The following is a 25,225-nucleotide window of genomic DNA, read 5'->3' as shown; positions in this document are numbered from 1 at the left end:
CCCTCAATCACACACACTCATTCAAACACCCTCCCCAGCCCCTTACCTGCACTGCAGCTCCTCGATGCCGCTCACAGACTTCAGCAGGGGGCGCGGCCTCCCTCTGCCTTCTCTGCTAAAGCACAGAGGAAGTAGGATGTCACGTGAACGCCACTTCCTCTGTGCAGTCCAGAAGACCCTCCCACAAGTAAGTAGCAGGGCTTGAGGTGCGGCTCGCGTAAGATCGGTTGCCCTGGCTGCCGATCTTACGCGGGCCGCACCTCGAGGTCTCGCGGGCCGCATTTGGCCCGCGGGCCGCATGTTGGACGCCCCTGCCCGATTTCGGGCGGCCCCTTGGCTTGGGCCCCCCTGCCGCCAGGGCCCGGTCGCAGTCGCGACCCCTGCGAGCCCGGTAGTTCCGCCACTGGGCCCAATACAGCCCTACCAAAGAATAATACATATTAACGATGTATGCAATTTAAATGCATTTGTTTGCTGAAACAATAAATAAATCATTGTAGTTCCAGGGTCAGATTTAAGGTATGACTACCTTAAGGAGAAGCTCCAGCGTCCAGTTTAAGATACGACTACCTTAAAGAGAAGGTCCAGTTAAAGGTACAACTTCTTTAAAGAGAAGCTCCAGGGTCCGGTTTAAGGTACGACTACTTTAAGGGGAAAGATGGCAAATGGATGGTGGTGAGGTTCTCTTGAATCCAGCTTTCATATCCGATACGAGGTTTTCTTAGTGCTATTTTATCTAAAATCCATTATTTGCGACGTTAGTGAAGCTACATGCTGATGTAGGCAGCAGCTCTTATGGAAGAGAGAAGCACACAGAGTTAAGAATAGTCTAGCAAAAGAAGCCCCAGGAGAGGTGATGTCAGAAGAAATATTACAGTTTAGAATTTTTGGGAAAGTTTGTGTACAGAATGAAAAACAAGAAGACGTAGTGGGTACGCTGAGTGTTAACTGTTAGTCACCGGATCCACCATGTGTTCTTGCTTTTCATTCTGTACACAGACTTACCCAAAAATTCTAAACATTTACATTTCCTCTGAAGAGCACCTGTCAGTCAAAAAAGTGTAGAAGACAAACATGCCTGATATGACTATTTGATGAAAATATATCTGAACTAGCCAATCAGATGAGGAGGCTGGCACACTTATACCCAATCCGATCCCTTTGGCATTAAAAGTGTGCAAACCTGTTAGAGAAAGCATCACCACTTACTGTTTCAAAGCTCATCGCCAGGACTCTGTATTAATTGAGGGGTGGTGACAATTGCCCCCTCTCTTCTTTCCCTCATCTTGTGGCAGCGGATAAAAAAATGGCCGCCTATTGCGCGGTTGAGCGTATATACTGCAGCGCACCAGCTGACCCCAGCCTTGCTTTAATGACATAAACGGCCCCATAGTCGTCAACGGTATCCATAGCTTTGGACACAACGGAATGGATATAACGTTTTGACTTTGCACCAAAACTATATTTTATACACAAACCCTGTTGTCACTCTGATCTTCCCCTTTTGTTGGTTTCCAAATTGTTAGATTATGGGGCTAATGAACTGGCGCAGGACTCCAGACCTCGTAAATGGAGTAAATAAAAGACAGTCCCAATAATTGGATCAGGTTTATTAATGATTAATATTAATATTATTATTTATTGAGTTATATTGGGCCATAAATCTTACCAATTATTATAATTAGCTTGGAAGGGTAGCTAACAGGTGTTGCTCCGGATGTGGTGAAACTACAACTCCCATGATGCTTGCTTAGCCACACCCCTTTTTCCCCCTTTGGAAATACCAGCAGAGCATTACTGGAGTTGTAGTTCCACTGCAGCTGGAGAACACTGTTGGATACCAAGGGTATGAAGTATACGTCTGCTTCATTAAGAAATAAAGATATCTTGCGGATACACCCTGGGAAAATTGCATTTTTTAATTCTACGCTTTTTTCAATTTGTTATTTCAGGTTATGTTAAGGAAGTTGGACATCATAGTTCAGATTTCCTGTTTTGGATCTTAAGATAGTGTGCGGAGCTGGAAGAAAACATTAGGAATTGCCAACCCTCTCTTCCTCTACATCATATTCTGTGAAGCTGGGCGAGTCACTTGGTTAAAAGAGAGGCTGAGAAAAGGAAACCTGAAGGTCTCTTCTCGAAAAAAGAGGTAAGAAGCGTCTTTTTTTATAAGCCCACGCTACATTGTAACGGCGCTTTAATATAAAGATGGTCTTCACAATTACACTGCGTTCCAGAAAAAGACGGAATGATGTAAGTTGAGTTTTTTTGACATAAACAGATGATGACGTACTTAATCGTATGAGCAATTAGCAGCGTTTGGGCAGCTATTTGAAAAGTATAAAAGAAAAGGCTTGGACAATCTGGTCCAGTGTGGTGGAAATTGCTGCTCTACAGAATATGCCCATAATGACACAATCAGAATATTTAAATAGAAGGGAACATGGGGCAGAGTTACTATAGTAATGGAAAGGTAATATGAATTATATCCAAGTCTGCTATTGCTGTAAGTTGAGTCAACGTACAATTAGGACTTTTTTTCCAGTATAGAATGTGGCCCCATGAAACAACAAATTTGTATTTTTTAATGGACAAACAAGGAATACTGAGTTCCTTTTTTTGGTATAATTAAACTCGTTCGTAATGAGACCCCCAAAACCTACAGCTCCCCCGGCCACACGCTGTTAGGAGAGGCATATCGTATAGATACGTTCAAACTTCCCAACGTCCAATTTAGGACTATCTAAATAAACAGAAGGATAAAATCATTGTTACTGTAATTAGAATGGATGTGGGAAGATACAGTGAGTTCCAAACATTTTGTTCTGGGGCGACGAGCCATTGAGACAGATGTAAGGAAATGGGCTTTGTTTACTTTGGGATACTTTGTTTACTTTGGTATTTCTTCTCAAGAGATGTATTAAGGACCACTGCCACAAAACAACGTATATACGTAAAATGAGAACTAAGATACTGGAGAAGAAGCAAAAATTCTTTATTTTAAAACTTTATTTTAATGAGACTAAATTTAAATGCAGAAAGTCCCTTACAAATTATTATTCAGTGATACTAAATACAAGATATGCGGGTGAGATCTCACCCAGGGTTATAGGTCGATTTGTTGGGAAATCGAGAAAATTGGAATAATAGCCACTTAGTTTTACGCACATTCTATCCTTTTAAGCGAAACCGTAAGTTATTACTTTGTTTCACTTTCGGTTGTTTTTCCATGAGTGCGTCTACGAGGATCTTAAGTTTTTAACTCTATCTCTTGTACTTATTATCGCTTCATAGTGAATAGCGATTTGCCAGGGGTTTTCTGTGTTTTAGTTTAGTTCCGTTTTACATGAAACAACAAATTTGTATTTTTTAATGGACAAACAAGGAATACTGAGTTCCTTTTTTTGGTATAATTAAACTCGTTCGTAATGAGACCCCCAAAACCTACAGCTCCCCCGGCCACACGCTGTTAGGAGAGGCATATCGTATAGATACGTTCAAACTTCCCAACGTCCAATTTAGGACTATCTAAATAAACAGAAGGATAAAATCATTGTTACTGTAATTAGAATGGATGTGGGAAGATACAGTGAGTTCCAAACATTTTGTTCTGGGGCGACGAGCCATTGAGACAGATGTAAGGAAATGGGCTTTGTTTACTTTGGGATACTTTGTTTACTTTGGTATTTCTTCTCAAGAGATGTATTAAGGACCACTGCCACAAAACAACGTATATACGTAAAATGAGAACTAAGATACTGGAGAAGAAGCAAAAATTCTTTATTTTAAAACTTTATTTTAATGAGACTAAATTTAAATGCAGAAAGTCCCTTACAAATTATTATTCAGTGATACTAAATACAAGATATGCGGGTGAGATCTCACCCAGGGTTATAGGTCGATTTGTTGGGAAATCGAGAAAATTGGAATAATAGCCACTTAGTTTTACGCACATTCTATCCTTTTAAGCGAAACCGTAAGTTATTACTTTGTTTCACTTTCGGTTGTTTTTCCATGAGTGCGTCTACGAGGATCTTAAGTTTTTAACTCTATCTCTTGTACTTATTATCGCTTCATAGTGAATAGCGATTTGCCAGGGGTTTTCTGTGTTTTAGTTTAGTTCCGTTTTATTATATCGAGTTTCCGATATTTTCTGGTATCTTCCTGAGCAAGTATACTGAAATACGTATTCATTTTCCAACACCCCACACTAGAACGACGACGACGAGCGCCTGATTCTCTCCAACTGAAAGCTCTGTCTGTCAATGAGCTGCCAACCATTCCACCCATTTGCTTTGGCGATGTTTATATGATATGTAGTTAATTTTTATGGTAAAATTCTCTTTTTTTTCAATGTTCCATTTTCTGAATCACTAAACATAGTGATAGTGGTAAGAAATAAAATTTTTTTGACAGTACTAGAAGGTCTATATGACTCCAGTCTTCAAGCTGCTTGAAGATGGCGCATGGGCTTGTCTAGAACCATTGTTTGGATGGGTGCTGATAGGGTCCCCCGAAGCTAGGGTAGAACGTGTCGGGGCGCAAACAGACATCCAAAGTAGTTCTGCAGGGTAATACAACTAGCTATACCTCCGGCTGGGGAGATTCTCTGAGCGATCCATGCCATTAACTCAGAGCTGAACTGGCTCCACAGACAAATGTATCACATCCACTCCCGTCTTCAGAGGGTTAAAATTATCATTCCGTATTCCCAACTCAATAGGCATTATGCTATTTACCCCCAGGGCGATTTGCCCTGGTGGGGGAATGACCCGTCGTATTGTTTTTCTTGAAATAACCATTAAGAAGGAAAGGGCTGTTATTGTCTCATTTTAATGGGTTTTTTTCTCGGAGCATTTGCCACCCTTCCTGGAAAAATAACAATGGCCATTCTGCTGAGAACCACCTATTTATATATTAATTTACATCATTCTTACTTTAAGGAGCTGGCATTCGTGTAGGATTTCCTCTGTGATATTTGGATAAACCTTTTAACCCCTTCTGGTGACTTCTAATGGGTATTGATTAGGACTGACTAAGCGATACCCATTTATTGTCTCGGTCTCTTCCAAAGAGGTGGCTTCCTAGCCAATCATATCATTTTACTTACATTCTTTTTAGAACTTAACTGTATTGTTTGATACATATTATCAGCTGCAAAACAAATATATTCATTCAACATGGGGTAAAGAGCCACGTCATCTGCACTGTAAAAAAAAAAAAGAAAAAAACCTGTTAATTTTACTGAAAAAAACTGGTTGCAGAATAAATCTGTAAAAAATACATAAAAAATGTAAACAACTTTACAGTTTTTAACAGTAAATTGTACAATTTAAAACTGTTGTAATTTACAAAAAAAAAAACATTTTAAACTGGTAACTCCAACATATTTTTTTCATGTTGTTTTACAGTTTTAAAAGGTAGATTTTACAGTTTTGAAATTTACAAAAAAATACATTTTAAACTGGTAGATCCAACATCTTTTTTTTGTTGTTGTTTTATAATCTAAAATGGTAGATTTTACAATTTAAAACTGTTATAATGTACAAAGAATACATTTTAAACTGGTAGATCCAACATCTTTTTAATGTTGTTTTATAATTTTAAATGGTAGATTTAATGTTGTTTTATAATTTTAAATGGTAGATTTTTACAGTTTTACAACTGTTCTAATTTACAGAAAAATACATTTTAAACTGGTAAATCCAATATATGTCTTCTGCTGAATTAACAATACCACCAATATTAGCTCTTCTCCGCAGGACGCATCGTCATTACTCATCTTCTCATTTCTCATGTCGGGAGCAGGTACAATCATATTATTCATTATTCAGAAGAATTAAGTTAATTTCTAGAGTGCCTTTTGCAGCGTTAATGACAAGAGCAACATCTAAATAAAACATTTCATTTTCTCTAAACTGTATTCCGTTTAAGTTAAAGGCATGTAACGTTGTCCCAACTGATGTTTTTAACCCATTAATGACAAAGCCTGTACATGTACAGGCTCAAAATGCATTGTTTTCAATGGGTTTAGGGACCACCCATTGTCCTTAAGGGGTTAAGGGATGCAGGAAGAACATGAATAAAAGTAAGAATTTTCAAACCCTTAAATGATTATTGCTTTTTCCTTATTAGAATGAATAGAACAAAATGCACAAATATCTTCAAAACTGATGTACAGGAATGCGATTGACGTACAGAAAGCAATATACATAACTTTAGTATAAAACTATATGTAAAAATAGTAACATTTCAAAGAACTTTGTCTAAAACTTTTACTTGTTTCTTCATCTTGAAAAAGTAGGCACAAGATTAATGAGCAAACATAACAGTAGTGCTGGCTACCCCACACTGGATGTAATGAGCTTCTGCTGTAGCAATTACCTGCAGTAACATCAATTGGAAGAAGCTTTCCTTCGATCGTATTAACCTTGCATTGATTTGCACATGTGGGGCGATGATGAGCTGGATTTATACGTGGATTTGTGCAGTCTGGATTTGTGCTCTGGGATTTGAATTGCTTTTATGATTTTAGCATAAGATCTATATTTTAAGCAAAAGGTTTAGATTGTAGTTGGCTCATTGCCACTAGCATCATATCAATCATTCATATGCTTGGGGTTTGTTCCTTTATTGCTTTTTTGACATATTTTTTTTTCCATTCCGAAACATAAAATATACGGTGAAAGAAAAATAAACAAAGTAGATTTTCCAGATTTAATAAATAAGGTAATTAAACTGCTAGACTGCAGTAACATTACACTGAAAGGAATCAGATACACAAAAAGACACAAAATTACTCATTGCCACAATATATTTATAGAAATGTATTCAATACATATATTATAAAAAATAAACAAATAAAAAACCACAATGGAGGTACAGTATATATCAGAAAAAAATACATCAATGCTGTTAAGTGCATAAGCACCAATATACATATATTAAGGTGCTCCATTTATTGTAAAAATCACCACAATATTCTATATAATGTAAAATATAGTATATAAAACTACAATAACTATAAGGAGAAATAATAATAATAAATAAATAAAAGTCAAAAAATAAACTAAAAAACAAAACTCTTTCTCAGGTGTTGTCCACTTGGCCAAGGTAAACGGATATAAACAAACGATAAATTAACTAAAATATCTTCATTTTTAACAAAAGTATGGATTTTAGTTGGCTCATTAACACAAGCACCATATCCCCCATCCATTTGCTTGGGGTTTGATCCCTTATTGTTATTGACATTTGTTTACATTATTTGTTTCCATTCTGAAACAAAGGTTCATCCAATCAGTTATGTATAAATGCTTGCGATAATAGTGTAAAAACAACATGTAATAGCAAAATATTTCCACAGGGCACAACTTGGATGAAGTGTGAGTGATGGAAGACCGAACCCTAATGCTGCGTCTCACCTTTCCAACTCTGATTATACTGCAGGGGATTACACAGGTACTGTGATGTCCTAAATAAAATAATTTTATTATTATTATTGTTATTATTATTACCATAATAGGGTTCAGTATCTTTGGTAAAAATGGAAAAGCATATACAAATTGACTTCTGTCTAGGGGCGCTTCAAAACACACGATAACGAATCACTCATAAAAAAATAAAGCACAAATAAAAAAGAAAAAAATAAATAGTGTGATACAGTAAAAAAAAGTTCTGGAATTTTCGCACAATGCTTCAACAGTTGCACTCACAATGTATATAGATCTTTAGCGCGTGTATCAACCACCCTTCGGTATGTTTACTGGTTCCTTAACCTCGCGTGCATGGAAGAAAAGAAAGATCCAATAGGGTAATATCTTTAAAACCACTATTTTACGCGGTGAAGTAATGCACTCACGTTTAGATGGAAGATATCAAGCACATCTGGTAGGTTTTCCTGAATTGGTGGTGTCTGGATGGAGTTCCTGGTGCAGCTTTGCTGAACTTCAGGTTCCGCTGAGTTCCAAAAGGTTGTTGCTTTAGTATTCCGGTGTGTGGGTTTCTTGTAAAGTGCAAGTGCTTGTGTGAATTAAATTGCTATTGAGTATTATTATTATTATTATCTTTTATTTATATAGCGCCAACAGTTTACGCAGCACTTAATACAATACATAAATTCAAGGGATATGACAAGACAAGAATTGACAGACTAAGACAAACCGATACATTAGGTGGAGAGGCTTGGCTCGCAAGCTTACAATCTAGAGGGAAAATGGGGTGATAAACATAAGGCATAGAGAAAGGGTGAGAGGTAGTGTGGTGGTTGTATCGATGACAAGGAGGTTCTAGCAGCTAAGATGGTATGCTTCTCTGAAGAAGTGGGTTTTTAGATGTTTCTTGAATGTCGGGAGGGAGGGTGAATTCTGAAAGTTCCTTGGGAGTAGATTCCAGAGATATGGGGCAGCTCGAGTGAAATCTTGTAGACGGGAAAAGGAAGAGGTGATGAGTGAGGAGGAGAGCCTTAGCCCATGGGAGGAACGTAGGGATCGAGTAGGAGAGTATTTGCTAATGAGGTCAGAAATGTACGGAGGAGCAGTATTGTGGATGGCCTTATATGTCAGTACCAGGATCTTAAATTTAATTCTAAAGGTAATCGGGAGCCAGTGGAGGGTTTCACAGAGGGGGGAAGCAGAAGAGGAGCGAGGTGCAAGGAAGATGAGCCTAGCAGCGGCATTTAGGATAGACTGTAGAGGAGAGAGTCGAGGCAGTGGAATGCCAACCAGAAGAGTGTTGCAGTAGTCAAGACGGGAAATGATAAGTGAATGAACCAGAGTTTTTGTGGATTCTTGGGTGAGGAATGGGCGGATACGAGAGATGTTTTTTAGGTGCAGGCGGCAGGATCTGGCGAGGGACTGAATGTGAGGGATGAAGGAGAGGTTTGAGTCAAGGATGACCCCAAGGCATCGGGCCTGGTTAGTAGGAGAGATAGTCGTGTTGTTAATGGTGATAGAGAATTCAGGTAGTGGAGTGGAGATGGAGGGAGGGAGGATAATGAGTTCCGTTTTAGAAAGATTACGTTTCAGGTAGTGTTGTGACATCCATGAAAAAATAGCAGACAAGCAGCTGGAGAGATGGAGAGAGATCAGGAGAAGATAGGTAGATTTGGGTATCATCTGCATATAGATGATACTGGAGGCCAAATTATTATTAAGAGTGTAGTGGGTGGTGTATATTCAGCAGTTGATCAGCTGATTCTATGTGTATAATGATCAATATAAGAGACCAATAAATATATTGAAAAATAAATAAATAAATAATTTAATCCGGGACTTAGCCCTTACAGAACATTGATCGGCAGACCACACTATTTGGCAAGTCTGTCGGAAATCAATTAATAAAAACAGTATAAAAATATATTCCAAGATAAGAAAATAATGAAGTAATAAAAACAGCCAAGTAAAGTCCAAAGTAAACAATCCTCTACGCGTTTCGCCGGTAGCGGGCTTCCTCAGGAGGTACCTCCTGAGGAAGCCCGCTACCGGCGAAACGCGTAGAGGATTGTTTCGGCAGACCACACTATATAAGTGTTTGGCAAGTCTGTCCGAAATCAATTAATAAAAGCAGTATAAAAATATATTCCAAGATAAGAAAATAATGAAGTAATAAAAACAGCCAAGTAAAGTCCAAAGTAAACAATCCTCTACACATAGAATCAGCTGATCAACTGCTGAATATACACCACCCACTACACTCTTAATAATAATACTCAATAGCAATTTAATTCACACAAGCACTTGCACTTTACCCACACAACGGAATACTAAAGCAACAACCTTTTGGAACTCAGCGGAGCCTGAAGTTCAGCAAAGCTGCACCAGAAACTCCATCCAGACACCACCAATTCAGGAAAACCTACCAGATGTGCTTGATATCTTCCATCTAAACGTGAGTGCATTACTTCACCGCGTAAAATAGTGGTTTTAAAGATATTACCCTATTGGATCTTTCTTTTCTTCCATGCACGCGAGGTTAAGGAACCAGTAAACATACCGAAGGGTGGTTGATACACGCGCTAAAGATCTATATACATTGTGAGTGCAACTGTTGAAGTATTGTGCGAAAATTCCAGAACTTTTTTTTACTGTATCACACTATTTATTTTTTTCTTTTTTATTTTTGCTTTATTTTTTATGAGTGATTCGTTATCGTGTGTTTTGAAGCGCCCCTAGACAGAAGTCAATTTGTATATTCCTTTCAACATTCCGTGGAGAGTGTTTATAGGGCTGCAGCTATAAATCCGATCAAAGAAAAAGGAAAGTATTTTTTGTTCTTGCCTTTTGACACTTGGTTTCACCCCTTGCACATTATAAAAATGGAAAAGCACCTTGGGAAATTTCAGCAACTCCTATTGGACTCTAAGCAGGTATGGACTGACACTGTCCATGCCCTTATACAAAAGTATGATGTGGGCCCCCACTTGGCCCCACAGACAAAAGCACAATGTGGGCCTCCACTTGGCTGTGCCTGTAATAGGCCCCACCATAGCATCATACTTTTTCGTTGGCCGTTATCCGGTGACATCCGGTACTTCGAGTCCAGTCCGCCGCTGGGTGCCCCAGCTCAGTTCGCCCCAGTTACGGGAATTCCTGCCATATTGTTCTTCTTAAAATATCCTTAAAAAGGAAAGTGATCTTATTGCCTTATTGTCACATCTAAAGGTGTTATTTATTAGCCGAACAATGTAAAATTATAAATAATTTAACAAATAAATGTTTAATATATTTTATACAAACCAGCAGAGTGATCATGTCACAACTTGGTTTCTTGATTTTGGAAATATGAGAGCTTTTTAAATCTATATAAGATCATTGTGACGGTGTACGATTACCTACACAACTTTTAGCATAATTACATATCATTTCCATAGGTACGGCTTCTGCTTTGTTTCATCAATTAGTGTGATCTCTTTGGGAGATAATTGGATATATGTGGCAAAAGGCGACAATATCTTCATAAAAATAGTATATAGCCAGTTCCCATATAGCGTAAAAAAAAGGTAAGGAATAGGGATGAGTATATATGCAAGGCCTGCAAGATGGCCGCTCCCGTGATACAGTATATATATATATATATATATATATATCAAGGATTTGATTATTTATGACGGTAGATGTCCCAATCAAGTTTACATCTGCGTTGAGCGGTGAGGTGCCTGTTCCTCCCTCCTGGTGTCTCAGTGGTAGCTCCTTCCCTCAAAGCCCATCAGTTTCAGATACTGGAGGACAAGTAGGAAAGGACCTTATGTGTGGCCTGAGCTGTACAGAGCATACAGACAGCACGGGCATACCTGGTAACATAATGGCTCCGGCTACCTGGAGCAACCCTTGCTGGATGAGCTGTACAGAGCATACAGACAGCACGGGCACACCTGGGAACTTAATGGCTCCGGCTACCCGGAGCAACCCTTTCTGGATGCAGGCAAGAAGTCCTGCTTCCGTCGGTGGGTGGTCCGGTTGCCATCGATGGGCGGTCCCTTTGCTATAAGTGGGCAGTCCCGCTGACCTCAGTGGGCGTCTCTAATGCTGCTGTATAAGGGGGTAATGGGCGTCAGAACGCGTTCCCACGACCCAGAGTTTTCAGGTGGTGACCCAGAGAAGTGGCGATTTTCAGGTATGAGCATGAGTGAGCGGAGTATCACTGAGAGAGCCCAAGCCAAGGAAACACACAGTGAGTCCATAGCTGCACCAATCTGTGTCTGCAAGGCTGTAGCGCCATCACAGACGCAAAGTGGTGTCACATAGAATTTTTACACAGCTAAGAAACCTTTGGTCCATCTAGTCTGCCCTCTTTTCCTAATATAAACACTCAAACCCTAAGTGAGCTTCTAGCCCTCGCTATACAACCAAGCACCCTGCTGACTTTTTTCGATGCTTTGTTGCATCGCCTGCTTACCTTGAAGTCCTTTAGAAATAATTACTCTCTTCTCTTGTTGCTGACAAAACAGTACCCCCGACGCTATATTTGGATTTTTATGTCACAAGTGCACTATTTTACATTTATCAACGTTAAACTACAGAATCTATAGAGTATATAGAAGTGTATGTATATCTATATACAGTCTTCCAAAGGTTTTAGATAAAGGTTTAATGGCTAATATTACTCTTTAGTGGTCACTTATATCGTGTCATTGACATTCTTGCAGTTAAGGAGCCAAAAGTGGGATCTTCCCCTGCAGCAGAACATTTTTGATGACCAGTACATAAGTTGTTCGGAAAATCTGGAAACTGAAATCATGCCCAATCTGCTCAAAGAAGAGAAATCTCAAAATCCACAGTTCCGTGAAGCATGGGATAAGGCGGAAGAAAAATGGAGAAACCTTACACTATCCTTTTATTACGATTACAATTTCCCTCTATGCCCTGTTATGTTTAAAGATGAATATTCAATCGCTCTAATATTGTACACCATGCAAGACCCCGACGTCCAAAAGGTTCGACAGCAATTTAACGCCAACGTAAGCGTAGCCGGGGTATCCAGGGATGAATACATGAAGAATTTTCATTACAAGTCTCTCCACTTTTACCTAACGAGGGGATTACAGACATACCCAGTAAAGCAGAAGGAAAAGATCCGCGTCTTAACGAAGGATAACGTCCCAGAGAATACATCGTTTGTTTTCCGTTATGGACATTTTTTAAGGTCCACAAGAGAGAAAATGAAGGTTTCGACACACATCCTAACCTCGTATTTTGGTTATAAAACAGACTGCTTCGGTATATACTACAATGAACCCTCGGAGATCATCATTCCCATTTCCGAGACGTTTTTTTACGTGGGAACCATCGAAGGAATTCAATACGTCATCAGCTCCGGTCTACAGTGCAGCTACTTTAACTGTGCATACTTGGGAGGTATGTGAATTATTATTATTATTATTATCGTCCTGGCCTATTGTGTGCCAACATTGGCCTTGGTAAATGGATATAAACAAACGATAAAATAACTAAAATATCTTCATTTTTAACAAAAGTATGGATTTTTGTTGGCCCATTAACACAAGCACCATATTCCCCATCCCCATCCATGAATACTTTTAAAAAATGTTTTTCCCTTTTTACATTTTTTCCTAATGATGGTTTATCTATATATCTATATATTTTATATATATAAAAAAAATCTCTGAAAAAAATATGTTAATGGATTAAAAATAACTAAGGATTAGACTCGTCGTGTTCTCTGTCGTGGGGAAAAAATCTTCATATTCCACGAATATTCGCCTGTTCCTGTGTTCGGTTCGGGCGAATATTCGTGTTCATTCTTCGTGTTCATTTTTTTTCTTTGTTTTTTTGTAGAAGGGGTTAATATGGGGTTAACACGGTACGCACTATGCAGCAGCTTTGACTCCAGGATTTTAAATGTCCGTACGAGCAACTCTATTGGTCGACAGCATGGGCCTCCTCTGCCAATGAAGTGCACCAATGTCGCAACTTGGCTCCAAAAGTTATTGGTCCGTACAAACGACCAATAGAGTCGCTCGTACGGACCTTTAACTCTTGGAGCGGGGAGACAGGCCAAGTTCCCCCTCAGGAGTTAAAGGGCTGTGCGTGTCTATTGGTCGCCAATTGGTTGATGCCAGAGGAAGCCTCTCCAGGCAACCAATAAGTCGTTTGCACGGCCCTTTAACTCCTGGCGGCGAACCTACGGATTTCCACTCCCGTTAACCCCTGCAATGCTGCGTAGATGAAGTAGGCTAGATGGGGAAGGGAGCAGGGAGATTAGTAAACGAAGACGATCATGAAGATTCTTCATGTTGTGTGTCTTTGTCTTCATATACGTTTTGCTGCCGCCATGTTCGTATGTTCGGTATTCGGGCTGAACAACGAAAACGCACGTGTTCGTTTTCATGTTTGCCCGAAAATGAATGCACAAGTCTACTAAGGATCTACTAGCAGCAATCAGCCCATGGAGCAAGCAGCCTCTCACTGTATCACTGCGCCGTGTTAAAATTTTAACAAGACACTAAGTGGATTTATTGTGAGATCAGCTGGGTAGCATGCTCGTAAAATGCCTGATCCATGCAGGGATCGGTTATTGTCACTCCCTCCTAAAACCCCTTCTTCCCAATAAAAAACATTAATTTATTTAAATATACATTTGCTTCCCTAAGTAAGGTGTTAACTGCTTATATATATATCCATATTATATTATATATATTTATGTATATATATATTTATGTATATATACATACATAAATCTAACCAGCTAAACCAAAAAAAATGGTCCGACCTCCAATGGAAAAATGTCTCCTGACCACTAGCACTCAAAGGGTAAAAAAAAATTAAAAAAAATGGAAATAATAATAAAAATAATGAATACCGCTAAGGAAAAAAAAAAAGGTTATTTAACGCTAGTTTTAATATGATGGATGTGTGGGTAATAATCTGCAGTGTACAGGGTGTGTGGGTAATAATCTGCAGTGTACAGGGTGTGTGGGTAATAATCTGCAGTGTACAGGGTGTGTGGGTAATAATCTGCAGTGTATAGGGTAACATGGCAAATTATATTTGCGATTCCAAGCTGCCTGCAAGGTATGTTGGCGGGGGAGTGGCTTAATGAGGGGGCATGGGCATGGAGTGGGCGTGCCCAAACATCACCCGGAGACTCCTCGCCATCACTTCCCCCGGAGACTCCTTGCCATCCGTTCCCCCGGAGACTCCTCGACATCACCTCACCCGAAGAAAAAGACTGTAAAGAGCTGTAAAGTTGCCATGGAGATTATTACTATGGAGGATTTTAAGAATAAACTGGATTTTTTGGCAAATTCAGGGGTATATACCATACATTGTAATATAAAAGGCAGTAGCTTATTTTTTTCGGGACCAAGTGATATCTTGGATAGGCTGAAGCTATTTATTATGTAACTATGAGTTTTCAGGTGATTAAAACTCCCTGACATCATTATGCATTTTAAGGGTCTTTCCTAGTGAGCTTCTTCTGGAAGAAGGGCAAAGTTTAGGGTGACCACACATCTATTTCACAGAATAAACCCCTCATTGAGTCTCCTGTCTCTGGTTTCCAGTTGACTGTTGAATAGTCACGCAATGTTTCTGTATCAAACTAAACAGGTTTATTTCTGTTTATACTTAATAAAGTAATGCAACAGTAAGATAGAGATGGCCACAGCCGCCATGTTTTTCAGGACACATATACATTTTCCATATTGTTGACCAGCACGGATAAAGTGCTGCCCCCTGCAGTATGTGGGATGTATAAACTCATGAAAGCAAATCAGTTTCTCAGTTATACATCCCACCTCCTGCAGGGGGCAGCACTTTACATTATTTATGTCTTGGAAAACATCGTCAATATGGTGACCCTATAGTAAGATGAGTTTAAAGAAACCTCCTCGCATTACCTATGCACTCTATAAAGCAAAGCTAGTGTGGCTTTAGGACCTCTTTAGAAGAGGGATTTACAGTGAGGTGCTTTTTTTATGGTGGCTTTCTGTGTAAAATGACTAGTATTATTTTAGATGATACCTTCTATTGGACCAAAACAGAAAACCATGTCAAGTCACCTAAGTTTCCAGGACCTCCACCTAGAGAAGACACATCAGAGGTCCCAAAAGCTTAGGTAGCTCTATGTATGTTTCTGCCACATAAAAGGAATCACCTTTGACTAAAGACTATTGGACCAATACGACTATATCCATCTTCCTAAGCAAAATGGTGGTGAACTCCATTGTGAGTTGCCACTAATACTAAGACATGAGTCTTGCACATTTCTAGAACAAGTTTGGGTCTATAAAGAACAGTTACCTCCTGTAGACAAATAGGGAGGTCTTAAATGGTACTTAATGGGATTGAGAATGAAACTGAATATTTTCAACAGTATTTTTGAAATGTCTAACTAAATACTGCGTGTAACAAATATTTTTTTTTTTTTTTTTTTAGCTGAAAAACGAAAATCTCCTCTCTGCGGATCAGGTAAAGAACTTTTAATTCGAGGTGGCTGAATGAAAACTTGTTTTGGAACATTGTCGTGATTGTTAAAATTTGGATGTGTGCACTGCGCCATTAATCACAATATCCGGCCTCACAAAGATTCCTCTAGTAAAACATGAAAATACAAAAGAAATATATATATATAAATAGTGCAATATGTCTATAAAAGCGATAATAAGACTCAAAACATCGTAGGCAGTGGCCACTAACTCTGAATAGAGCAAAACATTGCTCCTTTGATCCACGTCAACTGGAGACTAGACGTTTTTTGCCCATCTGTTTTCAGGCAACAAATTATGTTCTCTGTACATTCGGTTCAGATGAAATTTGGGGGGCATTTTTAATTTGGGAACTAAATTTAGTGCCCCCGCTCACTCTCACTTTTACGCTTGCTCTCATTCTCTCTCTCTCTTAAGCTCTCTAAATGTTTCCTTACCTTCTCTGCCGACCGCTTCTGCCGAACACTTCCGCTTCACCTCAGGGCAAAATGGCGGCACTTGTGTTGACGCCTTCTTAAAAAATGCATCGGTGTCTCCTATTATTCGTTGCTCCTCTAAAATAATCTTAGGCCTAGTTGGTAAAAAAGGCTTTCAAACTTTCTGTAAAATATGCCAATCCATATCAATATGTTTTGTGAAAAGATTGTTTTCATTATTAAAATGGAAAATATTTAATAGGGGGGTCCTCTCTTGCATCCTTCTTCTTATCCTGTCGCAATACTCTACTAGTTTCAAAATACTTTTTTTTTTTAATTCACAAAGTCTCTCTTTTGGAATCTGAAGTTGCTCAGCGCATGCTTTTTGCTCCGTCCAATTCCTGATCATTCTTATTGCTTGACTCTTAGGTACTCCATCTTCCTAGGTAAACATCTTTGTGTTTAAGTGGCCTTTATCCCAAGTTCTAAACAATTAACCCTCTCAGTACTGAAGTCTGTGTTTAATTTGACACAACATTAGTTTAGGCTTTCTTCATTGCCCCTCCGGATAAGGAACAGATCCTCTATGTATCTATAGTAGGTGATCGGGTTTGCCCTCCAGGGATGATCCAACCGAACATAACATTCATTTTGGTCTGATGATGGAGATAAAATGCCTCAACAATGTATTAAAGTATCATTTTTACTATCTCAGATACATTTTAAGATGTATCTATAATGTTATTAGTATATATAAATAAAAAGGTAAATAACAGTGTAGCCCAAATGATTCTAAGCAATGGCATGAATAAAATAAACAAGGAGAAAACAGTGGGTACCATCTGCTTTCTCGAACCTAAATATAAAGATCTGACAATAAAAATGTGCAAAAATATGTGAAAAATTGCAAAAAAAAAAAGTCCAAATCAGCAAAATGAATTATAAAGTCAAACTGACAAACTGCCCCAGTAGAACAGCTATAGATATCATGAATCAGGAAAGTTACCAAAAGCTCCATTTAGCAAAATGTTTATTATCACTATCCTGCCCAGCGGCGCATAATGTGAATGTAACAACACTGTGGCAGCCGGCCTTAAAGTGCCAAGGCCACCGCATCATCCCCAGTCCAGCCCTGGCTGTAAGGATGGGTTGAGGAGAAGGGAAATACCGTATTGGCTCGGATATAGGCCGCCCCCGTATATAGGTCGCACCCTAAAAGTGCTTTTTTAAAGAAAAAGTTTTTTTCTTTAAAAAAGCACCAAAAAAACATGCTGCCACTCTGTCTCCCCCCCCGAGATATGCTGCCACTGTCCTCCTCCCCCCACCCCGAGATATGCTGCCACTGTCCTCCTCCCCCCACCCCGAGATATGCTGCCACTGTCTTCCTCCTCCCCCCCCGAGATATGCTGCCACTGTCCTCCTCGTCCCCCCCGAGATATGCTGCCACTGTCCTCCTCCTCCCCCTCCCCGAGATATGCTGCCACTATGCCCCCCCCCCGACTTACCAGAGCAGACTCCCGGGTGTCTTGCGGGGCCGGCGGGGGACATCTACGCAATACGCGTATACAACTTCCGGTGCCAGCACCAGAGTCTTCTCTGGTAAGTCTTGGGGGCAGAGGTAAAACGCATCGTGCGGACGGTCAGCCGGTGACCGTCCGCACGATGCGCTTAGACAACCTCCCGTGCCGGCACCCCCCCCCCCCGTGAGAAGTGCTGGCAGGGGAGGCTGTCTGAGCGTATCGGAGAGTAGGATGCGGGTCCCCTGCACCGCTGCGGGGGATCTGTATCCTAACCCCGCTGCCTGCCCGAATATAGGCCGCACTTTTTTCCCCCACTTTAAGTCTTTAAAGTGGGGGTGAGGCCTATATTCGGGGTCTAGCGCCCGACGCCCGGGACTGCATGTCCCGGGCGTCGGGCGCTAGACCCCGAATATAGGCCTCACCCCCACTTTAAAGACTTAAAGTGGGGGAAAAAAGTGCGGCCTATATTCGAGCCAATACGGTAATATTAGGGCAAGGAGTGTTTAGATAATGCTACATTTTCTACTGTTAACCACAAATCTAAAACAAAAAAATAGCCCTCTTTAACTTTATAGTGAATGTGGCAATGGTGCCGTTGTAACTTTAGTAGCATGGATCTCTTGTCTGGTCATTTTTTATAGTTTCTACTTCCTGATTTAATAATAATAACTCAAACATTGTAAATGGATGCACCAGCGTATTTTTTTTTTAACAAACTTGTTTTTCGAGGTCAGGAAGACTCATTATGTCACATAAACTATACGCATTTACTGCCACGCAATTGGCAGAATTTATTTAGAGGATGATGTTATTTGGACCCTTAAATGAATATCTGTAATTTGTTTTATTATTGCCGTACTAACAAATCTATTTTTCTTTTGCAGACTATGACCAGAAAATCTTCAATGGTTCAGGTAAAATGAATCCCATTGTAATCTATCTAAGCATCGTTCAGAGTTTTGCAGAGTTTTATTGGCTGTTTAACTTTCCTTAATTTGAGTCTGGGTCAATTGGGAATGTGTTAAAGAATTAAAACACTCCTCTCTTCGCCTTTGTGGTCCTAAGCATACAATGGCATGGAACAATCAGACAAGTCTAAGTGAATTCCCTTAGATTAGAATGTATGTACAAAATGTAACAGCCACGCTCTAGTCGAGTGTCAGTAGAATTAAGGGTTAATTTGCTGACAAGACTGCACTGAAGTTGGAGGCTTTCACATACTAACACTCACAGAACATCTTTACCAATTTCCAGGTTGATTGGGAGGGCATGCAGCTAAGGTTTTGCAAGTTTCAGACGAGGGTATGCAAGTTCTATGTGAACTTTTATTTACTCACCTAAAACAAAAATGATGCTTCCCACTATACGATTAAACGTAAACAAATAAATACCTGAACAAAGGTCATCAGGAACCCGATCAACCCAGGTGAAGACAATGGCCCAATCATACCTCACCCCGTGCACAGTGGGTTTTGGGGTAATAAAAGTAAATCTAGGGGATTTCTTGCAACTGCTTATTGCTGTTGCAAACGTGCATTTTTTTGGCAGCTCGCAAGCACTTCCAGCTTAGTGAATAGATCTCATTGCTTGTAAGGATCAGTCAGTTGTTTCTTAATGCAGGACTTCATAGCCAAATATTTCTCAAAGGATTCCACTTGGCTCCCACTTGTATTGTAAGATGTCTGACTAGCGTACGCAGAGATCTGGAAGTAAATAGTTAGGGCAGTTGTCACGTATACACGGCATGCCCCAGATTCTGGAATGAAACACTGTCAATATTTGTTTTATAGGTCCAAGAAGAGGTTTCCTGCTCTGTGGCGGTGCGATCCCTTACATCTTCTGCGGATTCATTTTGGTTATCGCCGAGGCTTTCTCAAAACTCGTGTGCTCCTTCTAAGCGCAACATGTACTACTACTGCATTGTGAATTGCACCGGATGGGATTTGTGGCTCCTTCAATCTCATATAGCATTCCGAATTTGGACGTTCTTCCATCATTGCCATTAACAATTCCCGTCCAGCTAATTGGCTGAGGGGTCAGCATCATCATCATGTCTTGATGGAATTCTTGAACTCTTTGGCTATGGAATCATCAAACCAATCACGTTTACAAGTCCCTTGCTATCTGAACTCCCGGAAGTCTAAACCTCCTACCATATGTCACGTTGTCATACCAGAAATGGCCGTATTCTAAATCCAATGCCAGGGGAAAAAAAAGGCCATGGATTTTAAAGTTTTTTTGTACCCACTGTTACATAGTTAATTACCTAAAATTGTATATCTTGTATATAAAGAAGGCAGTAAACACATTGACACTACTTACAGTTTAAAATGTGTTTAACGAGGTTCCGTCTCTGTTCCAACACGCTACGTGCGGCTAAAGTGAATTATTTTTATATCATATGCTGTTTTTTTTTAAAATTTTTTTTTTAAATAAAAATAAAAGCATTCATCTGAGAATTTGAAGGCATTGACTCATTTGGCTGCGAATTGCATGTTTTAACTGCCCCGAAGAATATATCGTCCTGAGAGCGCTTACATGCACAGTAATACCGTCACAAAGTTTACATGTGAAAGCAAACAGTTACAAGGTAATGAAATAAAACTGAATGTAAGCTGTTATTGGAGCCGCATTTCAAGCTAAATACATTTGCAGGGATCCAATAGTTGAAAGTTTTCTAGCGGATGAGACCCATACGGTCCCATCTAGTCTGTCCGTTTTTACTGCTTTAAAGACAGACCTGAATCACTCCTTGATCTTGTATTAGATCCAAGATCCATACGCCTATCCAGGGGCGTAACTAGAAACCTCAGGGCCCCGGTGCGAGAATCTGTTAAGGGGCCCCCCCCAACCCATCTATCCCTTTCTCACGATCTACCCTCTCCCTCCCTACCCCCCCTTCTCACAATCTACCCTCTCCCTCCCTACCCCCTTCTCACGATCTACCCTCTCCCTCCCTACCCCCCCTTCTCACCATCTACCCTCTCCCTCCCAACCCCCCCTTCTCACCATCTACCCTCTCCCTCCCTACCCCCCCTTCTCACGATCTACCCTCTCCCTCCCTACCCCCCTTCACACGATCTACCCACTCCCTCCCTACCCCCCTTCTCACGATCTACCCCCTTCTCACGATCTACTCACTCCCTCCCTACCCCCCTTCTCACGATCTACCCACTCCCTCCCTACCCCCCTTTCTCACGATCTACACACTCCCTCCCTACCCCCCCTTCTCACGATCTACCCACTCCCTCCCTACCCCCCCTTCTCACGATCTACCCACTCCCTCCCTACCCCCCTTCTCACGATCTACCCACTCCCTCCCGACCCCCCCTTTGTAGGTCACTTACCGTCAACTCCTGTGTTGGGAGCGTGAGGCGTTTGTCTCGGGTGCCGGCGCTTCACTGTTGACGTCATATGCCGGCGCTCAGCGTGAAGCGCCGGCACGCGAGACAAACGCCTCACGCTCCCAACACTGCACTCTGGGCAGCGCTGAGGCAGGCGGAAGCGGCGACGGCGATAGCAGCGGCGGGGAGCGGAGGCATCCTGGATTTCTGTCAGTCAAGGGGGCCCAAGAGTTGCCGAGCGGTCGTTTTCAGCAACCGCTCGGCACCCCTTGGGCCCCCCTGACTGGCAGAACTCCAGGGCCCGGTCGCAGTCTCGACCCCGGTAGTTCCGCCACTGTGCCTATCCCATGCATCTATACATTTCCTTCACCGTATTAGCCTCTACTACTTCTGCTGGGAGGCTGTTCCACTTATTAACCTTTGGCCTTCTAGTTTTAGACTCCATACCAAGACATTATGGACAACGTTATGCTCCAAAATCTTGTGGAAAGCCTTCCCAGGAGAGTGGAAGCTGTTACGGCTGCAAAGGGGGGACCAACGTCATATTAATGTCTGTGTATTACAACGCAATGTCATGGTGGTCTCTGTCGGCGTCCCAATTCTTTTGTCCATATAGTGTATATACATACATAGGGGCAGCCAACATTGCCAGCGGCAGATATATCTCCTGCTCCGCGCCGGGCAGTGTGACTACTTACATCTTGTGGTCGCTTCAGGCCTGAAGACCAGAGAAAAAAAGTGGTAGAAATTTGGGGAAAATATTTTAATGAAAATATATGTTTGATTTTTTTGTTGCAAAGATGTGATCTGACGGCGGAGACATGTAACTGGGTCCCAGGCCCAGTTGGTTAGCAATTCCGTTGTCGGTGTGATGGATGCGAGTATTTGGGTCTTCTGAATATATGGATAAGTGTTGCCTGGTGCATGAATATTCTCATAAGAATAAGTAGTTCCCATGGGAACAAATCAAAACGATATAAGACAGCTTTCTTTTTCTTTTCTTGAATGACTTACGCTGAGTAAATCAGCACAGCAGATCACGGCAAGTCCGGTATACACGTTTTGTTCGGATGGCCGGTTTTCGTTATGGACAACTGACGGAAAAAGCCGAAATAAGCCGAATGCACCTGATTGTCTCCATACTGATAACGTCAGACGGCACGTCAGAGAAAGCGACGGAACCCACAGATAAAAGAAATGACGATACCGATAACCGAACAGAAAATCCTTCTCTTGAGGAAGCCACACGGCGAAACGCGTCAGAAGGACCACAGCTGATTTATCATTTATTATTTTATTCAAGAAGAAAACACCATACGGGACTCCCTTCCCCCCTCCCTCTTGGTGGACTTCATTTGCTTTTAAATGCACTCCGTGCATGGATGAATTGTGAGTGCAATCTAAAGAAGTATTTTTGCTTTTATTGAGATACTGCACTATGTTCAGTTTTATTTTCTAGATCTTATATGAAGATCAATTAAAGATTTCATTGTTTACCACACTTGAGAAGCCTGAAGCATTCTGTCCGTTTGTGAGTGCATTCATATTTCCATACACTTTCCAGTGTATATACGATTTACACTATATATATTAGTTTTTTCTTCCCTATATGTACCTGTGCCCCAATCATCTGTATTTGTTCCCATGGGAAGGCCTTGTTCTCAGGGTCCAAGCCCTCGTCTGTAAGTGGAAACAGGAAGTAGTTAGCAATTAAGCTGCCGGCCCTTATTGTTTTACCGTCGGATGAGTTTGTAAAGAAGCCATGAAGGTGTTTCCTGTTTGAAAATAATATAACCTTGTCATTGAGGAAATTACTTTTTTGGGGGGAGCAGGGGGGTAATTTTTAATTTGTGAAGGTTTTATCTGACTTTTGCCTTGTTTTTTTTTACAACTTGAATACCTTTTATTGACTGACTTGTCTTCTTGGGGTGCTTGAGTAATAGTGAGTGAGAGTATCAAAGTGAACGAAAGTGAAAAAGCAACGACATGCAAGCAAAAATTAAGATGATTGGAGATGGGGTTATGTTGTAGCACCGACAGTGTCTGGCTCAGAATCTGCTGTACCACCAAATGTGCCTGGCTTACTAGATTGATGGGAGTTGCCCCTTTTGTGGCAATCGTCCCTTTTTTGTTCCAGAAAGGAAAATCCGTTCTTTGCAAAACTCCAAAGATGGCCGAGAAGTTCATGTATGTAACCATATACATATAAAACAATCTATTATGTGCACAAGCACAATGTATGGCATGTAGCATGATGTAGACTAAAGTAGAGATGATCATGTATCTACTGCATAGATTACATATATTTCTCTGCAGCAATTCACTATTTCCGTGCTTTACGTCCGTAGGGTTCTGATTCTGAAGCCTGCCATTAAAGCCGGGTCCCTGCCCGTTTCCAACATGGCCGCCGCGTAATTGATCACGTGGTTCCGCGCCGCCGAGAGTGTACATCGTTTCCAAGGGGACGGAGAAGCGTTTGAAAAGCAACCTTCTGGGGACGATCAACATGCCGGCGGCTTCTGCCCCTCCAGCACAGAACCCCAAAGGTCAGATCTGTGTATTTTAATCACATGCAGGGTGGGAAACGCATATATAAATACATATAGACGCGCAGTATATAAAACCACCCTGCTGGTGGGCTGAGCATCATGAGAGTTGTAGTCCACCTCAGCTTAAGGGCTAAAGGGGGCTCGCGGTACTTCGCGTATTTTATTATTCAGAGCTGGTTATAAATGATAAATATCCCCTGCCATGCCACACTGTGTGGAGTACAACTCTCAGGAGGCTAAGGCAGGAAATATCTGAGGATTTAGACTAACAGTTATAGAATGTATTTTTTTCAGTTACAAATTACTTAAATACAGTATTTTATTTGTTTAGATTTTTAATTTGGGTTCATATAATAAAAATCCCTAAATAAATAGACTGCAGCTGAATATTATAATAATTTCTAGTGTTTCATATACATTTCTCTGGTTTATATTATATATATATATATATATATATATATATATATATATATATATATATATATATATATTTGTGTGTATATTTATATATATATACATTTCTATGTTATATATATATGGTAGATAAGTATATATATATATATGGTATATATATATATATATAAAACAATGTTATATGTTACAATATTTATGCCCTATTCGGTTAAAATGATATATATAGATATAGATATAAATACCCTAGTTAAATAACAAAATACGGCAGAAAAAAAGAAAACACATTCATCCTGTTAATCTTAATACTGCGGTTTCTACAATTATACGGAGTCAATGTACGCCAACGACAATACTTAACTTATATCACACATGATTAATAATAATTTAGAAGACCTGCTACTCTGATCTACTAAAAAACAGCAATGACGGATGAATAGCTGATGAAAACAATACATATTTCATTCAGTTCCTGTATTGGTGATATAATATAAGCAGGATCGATGTATAATATAATCTGTCTGTCGGTCTACCTATCTATCTATGTTTATATCTATCCATCATTATGACATCACACATGCTTAAGAGGATAGATCATAGTGGTGTGCATCAGTTTCACTGAAGCCACTCGCTGGTGATTACTAGTACACGGCTGATAACTGTGAGACTATCATGTCTACTAAAAAGCTAAAGCAATCGAAAGGACGAATGTCCCCTGGCACGGGCAACATGAAACTGCCGTCCAAGGACAACGCTGGAGAACACTCTGAGGACTCCAAGGTCTCGTCCGCTTCCCAACGGGAGAAACGTCTGTTGGAACGTCACGACGGACTTATCAAAGAGTTGATGACTTTAAGCAAAGCCATCAAAACCTTAGAGCTGGAGAACATAAAACTTGAAGAGGAAGCCAAGGATATCCAGGAGAAGAACCAAGCCTATAGAGACTACCGGCCCAAGCGAGCGGGACAGTGGCAGAATGCCATAATCTCGCTGTCCGACCACCACCGCAAGGAACTGGATGAGGAAATAAAAGAGAAAG

General features: G+C 40.5%; 1 protein-coding gene across 2 annotated transcripts; it reads left to right on the top strand.

Annotated features, from left to right (window-relative positions):
• The first annotated feature begins 1,802 nt into the window (after nucleotides 1-1,802).
• On the top strand, nucleotides 1,803-19,888 carry LOC128474288 (ecto-ADP-ribosyltransferase 3-like). Of its 2 annotated transcripts, XM_053456590.1 has the most exons (7): nucleotides 1,803-1,846; nucleotides 1,953-2,149; nucleotides 7,367-7,461; nucleotides 12,146-12,854; nucleotides 15,897-15,929; nucleotides 18,767-18,796; nucleotides 19,673-19,888. In XM_053456590.1, the coding sequence occupies exons 3-7, from the start codon at nucleotides 7,393-7,395 to the stop codon at nucleotides 19,777-19,779; spliced, it is 948 nt and encodes a 315-aa protein (XP_053312565.1). In that variant the 5' UTR covers nucleotides 1,803-1,846; nucleotides 1,953-2,149; nucleotides 7,367-7,392; the 3' UTR covers nucleotides 19,780-19,888. The 2 variants fall into 2 exon arrangements, with proteins under 2 accessions (XP_053312565.1, XP_053312564.1); XM_053456589.1 differs by lacking the exon at nucleotides 1,803-1,846 and having other exon boundaries at nucleotides 1,935-2,149.
• The last annotated feature ends 5,337 nt before the right edge of the window (nucleotides 19,889-25,225 follow it).

This window comes from Spea bombifrons, chromosome 2, assembly GCF_027358695.1.
Source record: "Spea bombifrons isolate aSpeBom1 chromosome 2, aSpeBom1.2.pri, whole genome shotgun sequence".
NCBI lineage: Eukaryota > Metazoa > Chordata > Amphibia > Anura > Pelobatidae > Spea > Spea bombifrons.
Note: the sequence above shows the minus strand (reverse complement) of the source record. Positions and strands in the feature narration are given on the sequence as shown.